The sequence below is a fragment of the Eptesicus fuscus genome, chromosome 16 (assembly GCF_027574615.1).
Source record: "Eptesicus fuscus isolate TK198812 chromosome 16, DD_ASM_mEF_20220401, whole genome shotgun sequence".
NCBI classification, from domain to species: domain Eukaryota; kingdom Metazoa; phylum Chordata; class Mammalia; order Chiroptera; family Vespertilionidae; genus Eptesicus; species Eptesicus fuscus.
The window spans coordinates 68052683-68068910 of NC_072488.1; the positions used below are offsets into that span (position 1 = coordinate 68052683).

The 16228-nt window shown below is 50.6% G+C and overlaps 1 protein-coding gene across 1 annotated transcript in view; it reads left to right on the forward strand.

Annotated features, from left to right (window-relative positions):
- TBC1D8 (TBC1 domain family member 8) overlaps window positions 1–16228 on the forward strand; it is a 155652-nt gene that overhangs the window by 35291 nt on the left and 104133 nt on the right. The window contains exon 2 of the mRNA XM_054728001.1: window positions 14949–15059. Coding sequence (XP_054583976.1) covers window positions 14949–15059 — 111 coding nt within the window. The remainder of the gene's footprint in view (window positions 1–14948; window positions 15060–16228) is intronic.

Genomic DNA, 16228 nt, shown 5'->3' on the forward strand with positions numbered 1-16228 from the left:
GGCCTTGCTTCCAGAGCGTGGGCCCTGCTCTGGGTGGTGGCGTGTTCTCACCCTCCAGCGGGTGCTACTCCCCAGCTTCCTCTGCTTTCCTGGATTTCCATCGTTATGACGCCTCGGAAGAAAAGGCCCTGCATCCCAGAGCGTACTTTCAGTACAGGCTGGGGGGGATCCGCGGAACAAAGCAGGGAACAAGGAAATCTACTGAGCTCTGCGAGAGATGTGGTTGCTGAGCACTTGCCTCTGTAGCCCATCCATGCCGAGCACCCTGGCAGCATGTGACAGGTGGCGGACTTTGAGTCATCGGACTTCAAGGTCAGACTCCACAGTGAACAAACTCCCCAGTTCCCTGTAGCAGGTGGAGAAACAGTTTCCTTCCCGTGAGCTTAGGAACCAAACTCTTGGTTTTATTTTAAACAATGATTTGATAAGGGCAAGCCAGGAGCCAAGTACACGGGGTTGGGAACTGGTGTCACCTCATACATGCAGGTTGTAACATTCCGTTGCCACCATTTAGTTGTAGCAAATTAGATATAATTGGTGCCAGAAACGACTTACCAACGACAGAGGGGTGAAATGAAAGTCAGAAGTACGGGGTTCATTGCAAAGGTAGTGAAATGTTGTAAACAGTCGTGTGCTTCCTTTTGTGCACTCGCACGCTCTCTCCAGGCCAGGGGTACCCGCATGCTCCCTCCAGGCCAGGTGTACCCGCACGCTCCCTCCAGGCCAGGTGTACCGGCACACTCTCTCCAGGCCAGGGGTACCCGCATGCTCCCTCCAGGCCAGGTGTACCCGCATGCTCCCTCCAGGCCAGGTGTACCCGCATGCTCCCTCCAGGCCAGGGGTACCCGCATGCTCCCTCCAGGCCAGGTGTACCCGCATGCTCTCTCCAGGCCAGGTGTACCCGCATGCTCCCTCCAGGCCAGGTGTACCCGCACGCTCCCTCCAGGCCAGGGGTACCCGCATGCTCCCTCCAGGTGTACCCGCACGCTCTCTCCAGGCCAGGTGTACCCGCACGCTCCCTCCAGGCCAGGTGTACCCGCACGCTCCCTCCAGGTGTACCCGCACGCTCCCTCCAGGTGTACCCGCACGCTCTCTCCAGGGGTACCCGCACGCTCCCTCCAGGTGTACCCGCATGCTCCCTCCAGGCCAGGGGTACCCGCATGCTCCCTCCAGGTGTACCCGCACGCTCTCTCCAGGCCAGGGGTACCCGCACGCTCCCTCCAGGTGTACCCGCACGCTCTCTCCAGGCCAGGGGTACCCGCACGCTCCCTCCAGGTGTACCCGCACGCTCTCGAGGCCAGGGGTGCCTGGTGTGCAGCAGGTCTTGAGTGAAGTGGTTTTGAACATTGCTCAGGAGCCGCTGTGTTGAAGTGCATGCAGCTTGGAGAGCCCGAGGACATGCACGTTCATCCCTTCTCAGCCTGTTGGCCGTTCCTCAGGATCCGGGCTCTCGCGGTGAGGAGCTGCCGTCCACCCGGCGGGCTTTCATTCTGAACTTGGTCCTCCCGGTGGTTTCCACCCTGCTGAGCAGCACTGCTGCTGTAGGGCATCCGCGTAGTTTTCTGTGACCCTCGAGTGCACCCGAGCTCCGCTGCCTGCCCTGATGATGTAGGGGCCGTTAAGCAAAAGAGTGGTTTGCTGGGTGCAGGGAGAGGGGCTGCCGGCTCAGCTGTGTGTGGTGCTGTCGGCCGGCAGGCGGCATTCTGGTCACGTGGCCAGCGAGCTGGTTTACCCACCAGCGGTGAGTTGATGAACGAGTCTGGAAGCTTATCTGCAGCTGCCACGGGGCAAAAAGGAGAATTCTTTGAACTTCAGGTTCAGTCTTGCTTTTAACTTCAATTCTCAATTTCCCCATTGTGGGAACTCTAGTCCAAATCTGTGACTAGTTAGAAAGGAGGCCATAAGTTATTGCTCAGTGGAAAGTTTCATTTTCTTCTTTGTGCTTTTATGTATTTCCTCATGTTCCTACAACAGAAATGTGTTCATTTTGTAATAAAGAAAAACATCGGATTTCTTTAGAGGACACATTGAGACTAGACCTTCTTTTCTTAGGGAAGATTCTTCTGGGAAAGTTATTCTTTATAACTGGTTCTCTTAATGTGATTCTGGGAGTACAGGAATGCCTGTGGGGCTTGTTCAACATGGGCCATCAAAGTGCTGGGTTATTCCATCTTGAACGGGTGTCCCGGCCGTTCAACACAAGGCAGGCCGTTTCCCGACAGTTGGAGATGGGAAACGTTTTGCCAAGTAATCTTGGTTCTTTTGAAGTTGCAGACATCGGCAAGGGGAAAAGAGGGTCAGAATGATTCGATTTCACCATGTGCTCTTCAGGCCTCGTGGTGAGGGGTTGCTGGGACAGGGAGGAAGGCTAGGGATTCAAGTGGGTGAAGCCCCTTACAAGGAAGGGGAGCCTGCTGTGGCGACAGCAGGGGTGAGCCTCGAGGACGCTGTGTTAAGTGAAATAAGCGGTCACAGGAGGACAAGTACTAGGAGACACCACGTACATAATGAAACTAAACTCGTCACACCAGGGCAGCGAGAGTGGAGTGGCGGGGGCTGGGGGGGTAGGGAGGCACTCAGTCAAAAGGCAGGAAGCTTTGGGGGTACAAGATTGACCCTCGGGAGCCCTGTGCACACAGCACCCCGTTGTCACGGAAACGTTCGGTGTTATTACAGCACTGTGTGTGACGATGTGTGAGGCCTGCGTCGTGGGGATGACCTCTGGGTGTACGCTCGCCTTCACACTCGGCGAGCTGTCCACGTAGTTCTGTCCAGCTCTGACGGAAGACCCGCAGTGAGCGTGGGCGCCGGGGAAGAGCTGAGCAGAACTGGAGGCAGAGCAGCCGGCGGGGTGGGAGCGGAGTGGCCGACGGGCAGGCCGGGAAGTCCGGGCTGTGGCGGGGGCCTGGGCTGTGCTGGGCCGGGCAGCGATGCCCTGGCCGGTGGGCTTCCTGTGAAGACTGTCAGGTCTGAAACCTGAGCTCTTTGGCTGATTCTTGTTTTCTTCTCTCACTGTCTTCCGCTTGGTAACCTTGAGCCATCCCTGCAAGCACTGGAACCTCACTGCCCTCCCTGGCCAGGGGCCGGCATGTGGGTGGCCATGCGGGAATTTCCAGAATAGCATTCATCGTTTTAGGGCTAAAATACAATACTTTCTCTCCCACCTTCTAGGTGCTTCTACCTAATCATTTAACAGAGACAGAGTCACATGAGAAACGTACATTTTATGACCCGCCCACGGGGAATTCACGGGAACATGAAAATCCCAAGACAGCCGGCAACCCTGGGTATTCATGTCACCTGGAAGAAAGGAGGAGGGGGTGGGGGTCTTAGGTTTCAAGGGTGAACATGGGGAATTGACCCATAGCTGAGACAGAGCGAGGCGTGGACCAGCCGGGCGCCCGGTCACCACCCTGAATGTACCTGCGCTGAGGGGACACGCTCCGGGTTCCTGGGTCTCAGACAGGAAGGGGAGGGCCAAGCCGCTGTGCGTCGTTATTTCCTACCGACATCCTGCAGCCGCGGAGCAGGCGGCCCTCCGTGGCAGCTCTGGTCCCTCAGCTCTGTCCTTGGCGCAGCCACGGGGGTGGAGGCGGGAGGGGTGCGGGCGGGAGCCTGCGTCGTGCCCTGGAGCTCTGGGCCACCCTGCGTGGCAGGGACGAGGACAGCATCGCCGCTTGAGCCTGAGCCAAGCAGCCGCTGGCCCGTCAGGGCTGCTCAGGGAGTGACGGTAGGAGGTGCGGCTCCCAGGAGGACCAAAGGCCTTTGTGACTGTGGCTTAGGGAACGGGGAGGAAGTGTCCTTCTCATATTCACTCTGGGAGCCAGTGCGGAGATGTCTGACTATGAGAATTTTCAGTTTAAAATTCTAACACAGCAGGCCGTCTTCCTATCCTACCAAGTTCCACCGTCCCCGCCCGTTCCCTGCTGCCGTCCCGCCCCTGTCCCTGCTGCCTTCCTGCCCCCCTGTCCCTGCTGCCGTCCCGCCCCTGTCCCTGCTGCCGTCCCGCCCCTGTCCCTGCTGCCGTCCCGCCCTGTCCCTGCTGCCGTCCCCGCCCCTGTCCCTGCTGCCGTCCCGCCCTGTCCCTGCTGCCGTCCCGCCCCTGTCCCTGCTGCCGTCCCCGCCCCTGTCCCTGCTGCAGTCCCTCCCCTGTCCCTGCTGCCGTCCTGCCCTGTCCCTGCTGCCGTCCCCGCCCCTGTCCCTGCTGCCGTCCCGCCCTGTCCCTGCTGCCGTCCTGCCCTGTCCCTGCTGCCGTCCCGCCCCGTCCCTGCTGCAGTCCCGCCCCTGTCCCTGCTGCCGTCCTGCCCTGTCCCTGCTGCCGTCCCGCCCTGTCCCTGCTGCCGTCCCGCCCTGTCCCTGCTGCCGTCCTGCCCTGTCCCTGCTGCCGTCCCGCCCTGTCCCTGCTGCCGTCCCGCCCCGTCCCTGCTGCAGTCCCGCCCTGTCCCTGCTGCCGTCCTGCCCTGTCCCTGCTGCCGTCCCCGCCCCTGTCCCTGCTGCCGTCCTGCCCTGTCCCTGCTGCCGTCCCGCCCCTGTCCCTGCTGCCGTCCTGCCCTGTCCCTGCTGCCGTCCCGCCCCTGTCCCTGCTGCAGTCCCGCCCTGTCCCTGCTGCAGTCCCGCCCCTGTCCCTGCTGCAGTCCCGCCCCTGTCCCTGCTGCAGTCCCGCCCTGTCCCTGCTGCAGTCCCGCCCCTGTCCCTGCTGCAGTCCCGCCCTGTCCCTGCTGCAGTCCCGCCCCTGTCCCTGCTGCAGTCCCGCCCCTGTCCCTGCTGCAGTCCTGCCCCCGTCCCCGTGAGTGTGGGACCGTGTGCCGGTGGGCCCGGTACTGCCTGTCTGGCGGGAGACCCAGGGCCAGGACCCCTCCATTGCGCTGCTGCCCCCGGCCCTCCGCACCCTCCCGCGTCCTCGGCACTGAACACCGGGAGCCTGAGGGAGCCACACCAGCATGTACTGATTATATGGAATGTTCTGTAAAAGTGCTTCTCCCTGCTCTTACTCATAATGACTTCTGGGCTGGTTTTTGTTTGTTTGTTTTGTTTTTTTATTGATTTCAGAGAGGAAGGGAGGGGGGGAGGAGATAGAAACACCAAGGATGAGAGAGAATCGTTGATCGGCTGACCCCTGCACGCCCCCCACTGGGGGTCTAGCCTGAAACTCGGCCTGTGCCCTGACGGGGATCGAACTCTGACCTCCTGGTTCCTAGGTGGACGCTCATCCACTGAGCCACGCTGGCCGGGCTAAGCTGCTACTTTAAAAATAACTCTAGTCCTTAAGTTGTAGGTTAGTTTATTGCTGATTTTTCTTGTGTTTTGAGGTTCTAGTGCCATGAACTTTCCTGTACGCGCTGCTTTTGCTGTGTCCCAGAGATGTGGGGTTGTGTGTTCATTTTCATGTTTCCAGGAAGTTTTTTTATTTCTTTCTTGATCCTGCTGGTAACCCATTCATTGTTTAATAACAAGCTATTTAGCTCCATGTGTTTGAATGTTTGAATGTGTTTGAATGTTTTTACTGTAGTTGATTTCTAATTTCATTCCTCTGTGATCTGAGAAGATGCTTGATATGATTTCAGTCTTCTTGAACTTTGTAGAGACTTGCTTTGTGTCCTAACATGTGGTCTGTCTTTGAGAATGACCCATGTGCACTTGAGAAGAACGTATATTCTGCTGCATTGGGGTGAAATGTTCTATAAATGTCAATTAAATCCTTCTGATCCAGTGTGTCCTTTAGAGTCTGTTTCCTTGTTAAGTTTTTGCCTGGAAAATCTGTCCAGTGAAGTCAGAGGGGATGTTAAAACCCCTACTATGACTGTATTGTTGTCAATCTCTCCATTAAAGTCCTCTAGAAGTTTTTTATATATTTAGAAGTTTTTAAATCTCTGGGACACAGCAAAAGCAGTGGTTAGAGGGAAGTTCATAGCACTAATACCTCAAAAAACAAGAAAAATCAGCAATAAACTATTTAACCCTACAACTTAAAGAACTAGAGAGTTATTTTTAAAGTGGGTGCCCCTGTGTTGGGTGTATATGTGTTTCCCAGGGTTATATCCTCGTGTTGGATCGATCCCTTTAGTATTATGTAGTGACCTTTGTTGTCTCTTGTGATGGCCTTCATTTTGAAGTCTATTTTGTTGGCTATGAGTGTTGCCACTCCAGCTTGTTTTACTTTTCTATTTGCATGGAAAAATTTTTTCCATCCCTTCACTCTCATATTGTGTGTGTCCTTTGTTTTGAGGTGGGTCTCTTGTAGAGAGCATATAGTTGGGTCATGTTTTTGTATCCATTTAGCTACCCTATGCCTTTTGATTGCAGCATTTAATCCAGTTATATTTAGGATTATTATTGATAGGTACTTATTTATAGCCATTTTAATTCTGTATGGCTAGGTTTCTCTCTCTGTTTCTTCTTCTAAGCAATCTCTTACAGCAATCCCATTAGCATTTCTTGTAATGCAGGCTTGGTGGTGATGAATTCCTTTAGCCTTTTTTTTTTTTTTTTTTTTGGTCTGGGAAGCTCTTTATTTGACTGTATCTTTTGAATGATAGTCTTGCTGGATATAGTAATCTTGGTCTCAGATCCTTGCTTTCCGTTACCTTGAGGAGTACTTCGTGCCATTCCCTTCTGGCCTGTAGAGTTTCTGATGAGAAATCAGGTGTCAGTTTTATGGGAGCTCCTTTGGGCTAGGTGTACCGGTTAATAATGCAGATTATGTAATCAAAGAAAACAGGATAATTTCAAGAGAAACATCACAAGTGCTTTATTCAAAGTAATGTCCATCGCTAGCTATACATTTCCCCCATCTTTCATGTAATTTGTGGCTACCGTCCCAATAGAACTTTGCTTGTTTTGAGGCAGACCATTCAGAGACCCAATTTTCCACTTCTTCGTACATTTTGAAGTGCTGCTCAGCAAGTGCATGTGCCATCGATCAGAACAAGTGGTCATCTGAAGGAGCAAGGTCTGGTGAATACGGCGGGTGGGCTAATACTTCCCAGGCAAGATCTTTTAACGTGTCTTTAACTGGTTTTGAAGTGTGTGATAGTGCATTATCATTAAGCAAAATTACTTTGCCATGTTTTCTGGCCCATTCTGGTCGTTTTATGATCAAAGCGTGGTTCAAATAGACCTGGATGTTCTTTGTCTTTCACATAGAAATCATCATTTTTAAAGCGTTTATACCAGCATTCACGAGTATCTAGAGATAAAGCATGTTCACCATAAGCTTCCCATAGTATAAGATAACTTTCAGCAGCTTTTCTTCAAAATAATGAATTAAAACTTCCTGCAAATGCTCTTTTTTTGGCATGAAATTTGACATTTTTAAGCGTAAAAATACCTATGATGTTAACACCTTTGGAAAATTTGACATATGAAGTTTTGGAGCTTGTTGTCAATACAACAAAATAGCATATATATTAAATCGCATATATGTCAACTCATGTGTAACTCTATCTATTGAAAAAATCCGCATTTTTAACCGGTACACCTAGTATGTAACAGTTTGCTTTTCTCTTGCTGCCTTTAAGAGTCTCTTTGTCTTTAGATTTTGGCATTTTAATTATGATGTGTCTGGGCGTGGGCCTGTTTGGGTTCTTCTTGTTTGGGGTTCTCTGTGCCTCCTGAACTTGTGTGACTTTCTCCTTTACCAGGTTAGGGAAGTTTTCTGTCATTATTTCTCCAAACACCTTCTCTATGCCTTTCTCCCTTTCTGCCGCTTCTGGCACACCTGCTATTCTAATATTGTTATGTTTCACATTGTCCCACAGCTCCCTTAAGCTGTCCCCTGTTTTTTAATAGTTTTTTTCTTTTTGGTTCTCTGATTGAGTGATATTTTCAACTCTGTCTTCTAATTCACTGATTCGATCCTTAGCTTCCCCTAATCTGTGTATTCCTTCCAATGTGTTCTTTATTTGTATTATGTCATTCTTTATCTCAGACCGTTCTTTTTTCATACTTACTATATCTTTTTATAGTAATGCTGTTGAGCATTTTTAACATCATTACTCTGAACTCTGTTTCAAATAAAAATTTTTATCTCTGCCTCATTTATTTCTTCTTCTGGATAATTCTCTTGTTCTTTCATTTGGGGGTTATTTCTTTTTTTTCTTTTTAAAATATATTTTATTGATTTTTACAGAAAGGAAGGGAGAGGGATAGTTAGAAACATCGATGAGAGAGAAACATCGATTCAGCTGCCTCTTGCACACTCCCTACTGGGGATGTGCCCAAAACCAAGGTATATGCCCTTGACTGGGATCAAACCTGGGACCCTTGAGTCCACAGGCCAACACTCTATTCACTGAGCCAAACTGGTTAGGGCTGGGGTTGTTTCTTTGTTGCCTCATTGTGGTTGCCTGTATGGGCTTGTGACTATGTTTTAGGTAGATCCTCTACACCTCTAATCTCTAGTGCAGGACAGTTAAAGGCTGTTTCTGACTAATTAGATCAGGCAAAGACTCAAAACCTCCAGAAACCGCCTCTGTCTACAGACTAATAGGATTCTGACTTGAATTGCCCCCAGGCAATTGTCCTGAGGTGTAGTGAGATTTTTTTTCCCAACAGGGTGGGGCAGTTGCTTCTGCCTGGAGGCTAATTGTTACTTTTAATCTCTTAATTGGCCTCAGGGCATAGTGTTTTCCAATAGGGTGTGCCAACTGTCTTCCCCTGAGGCAAGGCAGATGTCTTTGTGGGAAAGATGTCCTCCACTGTGTGAGGGAATGACTCAGCCCAGAAAATTGGGGTGCCTTCCTTCTGAGCTCTAACCCCTGAGTCCCCAATCCTGGGTTCTGCTTTCACAGCTCCAGTCCACTCTGCCCTTCCTCTGCCAGAGCACAAGGTGGGTGGCTCCACAGGGAATTTTTGTGCATTGGCCCTTTAAGAGAGTGCCCAAACTTTAAGCTACCACTCCCTGGCAGACAGCACCCTGCTGCTTTTCACAGGTAGATGTTATGTGGGTGTCCTCCTCAGATTTTGTTCTCTCTGCTGGAGAGCCCAGCTTGGGGATTAGATCCCAGAGTTCGAAGTGGTACCCCCCCACCCCACTAGCTGAGATATCTCTCTGGGACTTCAGTTGCTCTCTGTGGGTGCCCGGCCAGCCCATTTGTGCCTCCACCTCTCCTACCAGTCTCTATGCAGTCTCCACCTTCAGTCCTTGGGTATCAGGGTTCTCTCCTGTGAGTTTTCCGTTGATTATTCAGGAAGCCTTTCCGTATTTCAGTTGTAATTCCAGCTTGTTCCTGGGAGCATGTCCGTGCAGCATCTTCCTACTCTGCAGCCCTGTATAAATCGTTCTTGCTTCTTTGCTTTGCTTTTCTGTAAACTTCACTCCAGTTAGAAACCTGGTTCACCCTCCACCATCCTTTCTCTTAATTGCTCACGTCTGTGTGTAGCAGCGTCAGAGTGGCCAGCCCACACCTGGGAGTACAGGACTCGTGTATATTTGTTTCATCTTTTTCCTACAGACTCCACTCATCTCCAAAGTTAAATAGTCAACACCCTCCCCCTACACCTTCACGCCTGGGTTTCGTGCATTTGTAGTACACTTAGATTTGGGGGCCATATTCTGCATTCAATTGGGTATCCCTCAACCTGCTAAATGATATCTTAAAAATTTGCAAACATTAGCGTTCATGCTGAAAACCTTTGTGGGATTTTGATGAATGCATGGCATCATATACCCACAATGACAGTATCATACAGAATCGTTTCTCCACCCAAATGCCCCAGGTTTGACTGATCACCCTTCTTCCTGGCAGCCACTGGCCTTCCTCCCCGGCTGTAACCTTTCCTCTTCCTTTCCCAGAGTAATGGAGTCACACAGAGCGCAGCCTCTCAGGAGGACTTCTTTCACTGGGCAGCTGCAGTTAAGATTCCTTGATGTCTTTTCATGCCTTGAGAGCTGACTTCTTTTATCACGGAAACTACTCCATTTGCTTCCAGCTCAGGGCAATTACACATTAAAACTTCCGTACACATTTGTGTGCAGGTTTTATGGGGACGGAAGTTTTCATATCATTGGGGCGAATACCCAGTGGTATGAAAAGACTGCGTTTAGCTTAGCAAGAAGTTAACAAACTGGATATTAGCATGCCTGTGCCATTTGCAATCCCATCAGCAATGAGTGAGTTCCTGATGCTCACATCTTCTATAGCAATTGACATTGTCAGTTTTGGATTTTTTTTTTTTTGGGGGGGGGGAGGGTTGGCCTTTCTAATGGGTATCTAATAGTATCCTGTTTCAATGTGCAATTCCCTAGTGAAAAATGTCCAGCAGCTTTGCATATGCCTTTTTGTTATCTCTCTGTCTTCTGTCTAAAGTTTATGTTCAGATCTTTTGCCTAAATTTTTAAATCCTCACTTGAAGATATGTTTCTTGAATTGAGAGAGAGAAGAAGGGAGAGAAAGAGAGAGAAACACCCATGGGAGCCTCCTGTCCATGCCCCTCCTGGGGATGGAACCCACACGTAGTCATGTGCCCTGACCAAAAATTGAACCTACAACCTTCGGGTGTATGGATGACGCTCCAACCAACTGAGCCACCCTTCCCGGCCTCTTTTGCTTATTTTTAATTGGATTGTTGGCTTTCTTATTACTGAGTTTTAATAATGTTTTGTACATTTCGGATACTAGTTCTTTATCAGATATGTGTTTGCAAATAGATTTGCTCAGTTGGTGGCTGGTCTTAGTTCTCTTACGTGTCTTCTGCAGAACCATAGTTTCTGGTGTTGTCTCTGAAAGTCATCACCAAACCCGAGGTCATCTAGATTTTCTCCTATATTTTCTTCCATGAGTTTTATGGTTTTGTATTAGGTCTGTGATCCATTAAGAGCTAATTTTTTGGTGGAAGGTTTAGGTATTGTCTTAATTGTGCTTGTTTGTTTGTTTTGCTTATTGATGTCCAGTTGTTCCAGAACCATTTGTTGAAAGACTTATCCTTCTCCATTGAATTATCCTTGATCCTTTGTCAAAGATCAGTTGATTGGATTTGCATGAGTCTGTGTCTGGCTCTCTATTCGGTTCCATTGACCTGTCAATACTACACTGTCTTGATTGCTGTAGCTTTCTAGTAAATCTTGAAATTGTGTCCTGTGGGTTCTCCAACTTGGTTCTTCTTCAGTATTGCGTCGGGTCTTCTAGGTAATTACCTTTTTATAGAAACCTTAGAATTAATTTGTCAACATCTATAAAATAGCTGCTGGAATTTTTATTGGGATCATATTGAATCTCTAGATCAATCAAGATGGGATGAATTGGCATCTTAACATTATTGAATCTTCCATAAATATAGAATATCTACTTAGATCTTTGGTTTTTTAAAATCAGAGTTTTGTAATTTTCTGCATATAGATACTACTCATCTTTTGTTAGATTTCCACCTAATAAAAATAGCATCTGCCCTGACCGGTGTGGCTTAGTGGATAGAGCATCAGCCTGCGGACTGAAGGGTCCCAGGTTCGATTCCGGTCAAGGGCATGTACCTTGGTTACAGGCACATCCCCAGTAGGGAGTGTGCAGGAGGCAGCTGATCGATGTTTCTCTCTCATCGATGTTTCTAACTCTCTATCCCTCTTCCTTCCTCTCTGTAAAAAATCAATAAAATATATTTAAAAAAAAAATAGCATCTGCACCCAGCTAGCGTCGACCTATGAACCAGGAGGTCAGGGTTCGATTCCCTGTCAGGGCACATGCCTGGGTTGCAGGCTCAGGAGCAACCGATCGATGATTCTCTCTCATCATTGATGTTTCTGTCTCTCTCTCCCTCGCCCTTCCTCTCTGAAATGAATTTTTTAAAAATACCATTTGCTATTGTCAGTGGTATTTACATTTTTCCCCCAAATTCCAGTTGCTTGTTGCTGAAATATAGGAAAGCAGCTGTCATATTAATGTCGTGTACTGCAGTCTTGTTATACTTGCTTATTAGTTCCATAACTTGTTGTTGTTGTTGTTGTCTCTTTGGGATTTTCCCAAAAAAAGACAAGCATGTCGTCTGTGAACAAAGACAGTTTCATTCCCTCCGTCCCTATACGTGCCCCTTTGTGTCCTCCTCTTGTCTTATTTCACATGGTGTCGAATACTCAGCCACGGGAGGGCCTCATCTCAGTATGAAAGCATTTAGCTTCTCATCAGTAAATATGATCTTTGTAGATGTTCTTTGTCAAGTTAAAGAAGTTCTTGATTCCTAGTTTATGGAGAGTTTTTTTAAAAAGTATGTATAGATGTTGGATTTTATCAAATGCTTTTTCTGCATGAATTGATGTGGTTATATGATTTTTCTTCTTTATCCTGTTGAAGTGGTGTATTACATTGGTTGATTTTCAGATATTGAACCAGCCTTGCATACCTGGAGTAAGTCCATTGCTCCTGGTGTATAATTCACTTTGTATGTTGCTGGATTCACATTGCTAATATTTTGTTGAGGATTTTTACATGGTTGATATTGGTTTGTAGTTTTCCTTTATTGTAATATCTTTATCTGGTTTTGGTATTAGGTAGTCTTATTGAACGAAGTAGGACATGGTCCCTCTGCTTTTTTTTTAAGAGATTGTGGAGATTATATTCATGAGTCCTTCACACTGAGTAGAATTCACCAGTGAACCATCTGGACCTGGTGCTTTCCTTTTTGGAAGGTTATTCATTGACTCGATTTCTTTAATAGATACGGGCTTATTCAAATGACCTATTTCTCCTGTGTGGATTTTGGCAATTCCATTTCATGTAAGCTATCAAATTTGTGGGCATGAAGTTGTTCATAGTTTTTCTTTATTTTCCTGATACCACGCAGTTGACGGAGCTGGGGACTCTGCCTGTGCACATGTACACACACATGTTTACTAGTACATGTTTATGACAGACATGTTCATGACACGTTATTCACATTTCTTTTTGTACACTTCTGCTATATGACAGTGAGCGAGCCTCCTCTGTGCCCAGTATGTCCCCTGCTGTCCAACCCCCAGTCTTCTTCCCAGTTCGCCTCTCCCGCTCTCCTGCTGAGAACCCGACTAGGTGGCAGATGTGGCCCGTCCTGCTGCGGCTGCGCAGCTCCCCCCTCAGGTGCCATCCTCGCTGCCCGCCTCCCACGGCCACACACCCCACCTGCAGCACCTCCCTCTGTCCATTCCGTGGCTTCAGGGAAAGCAAAAAGGGGCGTGGGTTTTTATAACAGTTACTAGGGGCCCGGTGCATGAAATTCGTGCACTGGGGAGGGGTCCCCCTGCCCCCTGTCACATACTGGGAGCCGTCAGGGGATGTCCTATGGATGGCTTAAGCCCACTCCCCATTGGGAGCGGACCTAAGCCGCAGTCTGGCCTCCCTTTGCTTGAGGCGACTGGGCTGATTCAGGGGAAGGTGCCCGTCCCATCACCCCTCTGCTGCAGCCACTGCCAGTCACCACAGCCGCCCAGGTATTTTCATCAACACAGACCCCAGTGCCTTCACCATGAAAAAATGACAACTTTCTTTAAGCATTTTCAAGATGTGTCTTTTATAGGATATGACATTTCTTTATTTTTCTTCTTATCCTCACCTGAGGATATGTTTTCATTGATTTTTTCCCCTTCCCTCTGATCCCAAGCTCAGCCCCTGCCCAAGCCAAAAGCCTCCTCCCCAGGTTTAGGCTTGGGAAGGGGTCCCTCCCCCACCTCTGATCATAGGCTTGGCCCCTTCCCAAGCCTAAAACCTCCACCCCAGGTTTAGGCTTGGGAAGGGCACCCCCGTCCCTCCATCGCAGGCTCAGCCCTTTCCCAAGCCTAAAGCCTCTGCCTGATGGCTGGCTGGGAGTGACCTGGGTGCTGAGGAGGTTCCCCGGACCCAGGTATGTATGCAAATTAACCGCCATCTTGGTTGGGTTAATTTACATACTTGCCCTGATTGGCTAGTGGGCGTGGCTTGGGCATAGCGAAAGTGTGATCAATTTGCATATTACTCTTTTATTAGGTAGGATTCCTTAGGCTGCTCAGTTTTTGCCTCCTTACTGGTTCGCTCCTGAACTGCAGATTCTTCAGGGCTTTTGAAAGCTGTGTGCAGGTTAAAGGGGCTTTGACTTCTTATTTATTTATTCCTCACCCGCGGACATCTTTTTAAATTGATTTTAGAGAGAGCAAGAAAGAAAGAAGGAAACATTGACATGAGAAACTTCAATCGGTTGCTTTGGGCAGTGGTTGGAAAACATATTAGTCAACAGAGCCAAATATCAACAGTACAACGATTGAAATTTCTTTTGAGAGCCAAATTTTTTAAACTTAAACCATATAGGTAGGTGCATTGTTATTAACTTAACTAGGCCCAGTGCATGATTGAATCATGCACATGCAGGGTCCCCTACACGCTTTCGCTTTCGATCGCAGTGGAGCTGAGTGCCTGTCCGCTGGTGCACCAGGCCTTTCGGAAGCCTCCAGCGCGGCCGAGGCTTCTGAAAGGCCTGGTGCCGGAGCAGACAGGCACCCAGCTCCCCCGCTTTTGATGGTCCGCGGCGGGACGTGAGCTCGCTGCCCCAGAGGCCCCTTCTGTGCTGCAGCACAGCCATGACGCAGACGCTGAGCTCGCGCCGCTGCTGGCGATGCGAGCTCAGCGTCCCACTGGCCCAATCGGCTACCCCGGCCACCCCGAGTCCCGCCCCCTGCGCCTCCCACTGGCCCAATCGTGGGCATAGCAGAGTGATGGTAATTTACATATTACCATTTTATTAGGCAGGATTAGGGTACTCCTAAGCTGGCCTTTGCTAAACACTCAAGGGGCCAAAGAGCTGCATGTGGCTCGAGAGCCGCAGTTTGCCCACCCCTGGCTTTGGGTAATCCAGTCAATCAGGACTTGAACCTGCATCCTGGGCATGCGCAGTGAGCAGGATGGCCCTACGGGGAGGCCGCACCAGCGGCAGGGGCGGGCTCCTACCTGAATGCCCACCCCACAGCTGGCTGCGCGGGGTGGTCCCGCTCAGAGGGCGCCTTTCTGTCTTCGCAGGCCGCCTGGTGGGCGCTCTGGACGCGGTGCTGGACTCCAGCGCACGGGTGGCCCCGTTCCGGATCCTGTTCCAGGTGCCCGGCTCCCAGGTCTGCTCTCAGATCGCGAGCGGTGAGTGACCGGCCGATGTTCCCCGGGCCGGGCCGCGGGTGAGTCTGTTCCATGGGGGCCCTCAGAGCCTAGGGCCTGACTGGGGGGGCGACCGGAAGGCAGCCCCGCGCCCACCTGCCTCTCTGAGCTCCGTTCTGGTTCTCCAGCATCAAACGCACGGGAAGGCGGTCGGGTGGACAGCTGGCGGGACGCTCGGCTCCCGGGGCTGCGCTCTGGCTGCGGTGCCCGCTGCTGGGCTCTGCTGCTTCCTCTGTGTCTCCCACCAGCCTGCTGGGGCCCTGCCCCTGTGCTGGGGCCTGGGGCTGCGTGCACGGCGGCCTGCCCCCGGCTCCGCGGGGCCCTGCCCCTGTGCTGGGGCCTGGGGCTGCGTGCACGGCCGCCTGCCCCCGGCTCCGCGGGGCCCCGAGGCGCTGGGCTGCGAAGGTGGAAGTGAGGCCTCACTTCCCATCCTGCCACGGGGCCGCCTGGGCCTGGGGCGGGGCGTCCTCACCTCGAGCGGCCCCTTCTACAACCAAAACCCAGACGTGTCTTCTCATTGCACAGTGATGCGTGCTCATCTTCCGGAACTGAAACAGGGAGGAGGGCGGAAAAATCATCTCCGACCCCTTTTCTGTTCCAGTCGCTCTGCGCACGCACAGTCGGTGGGCCTTGCTTTCCGCTCGGCACTCTGCTAGCCCCACGGCTCCCAGCGCCGCCCTCTCCATCCATCTCGGATGACTTGCATTCCGGGATGAATACAGAAAAGTACACGGAGAAGAGTGTCATCCATAGCTGCCATCGGTACTAACCCTGGGAATGCCTTGGGTGTTATTTTTTCCAGTCTACTTAGTTTTGTTTTTCAGTTTTATTTTTTATATGTTTTTATTGATTTCAGAGAGGAAGGGAGAGGGCGAGGGGGATGGAAACATCCTTGATGAGAGAGCATCACTGGCCAGCTGCCTCCTGCACGCCCGGGGATGTGCCCCCTCTGGGGATCAAACTGTGACCTCCTGGTGGCCAGGCCCTCTGCCTGGGCACAAAATGATAAAAATGGCGCATGCTCAGCGTAACGACGTCGGTTAACGGAACGGGACAAAGACGAGGGCTCTGCCGCCTCCTCCCCCGCCAGCGCCCACCTGGTCCCCGGGCGGCCTCGCAGCTCGGCCGGCGCTGTTCCTCATAAAAGGACC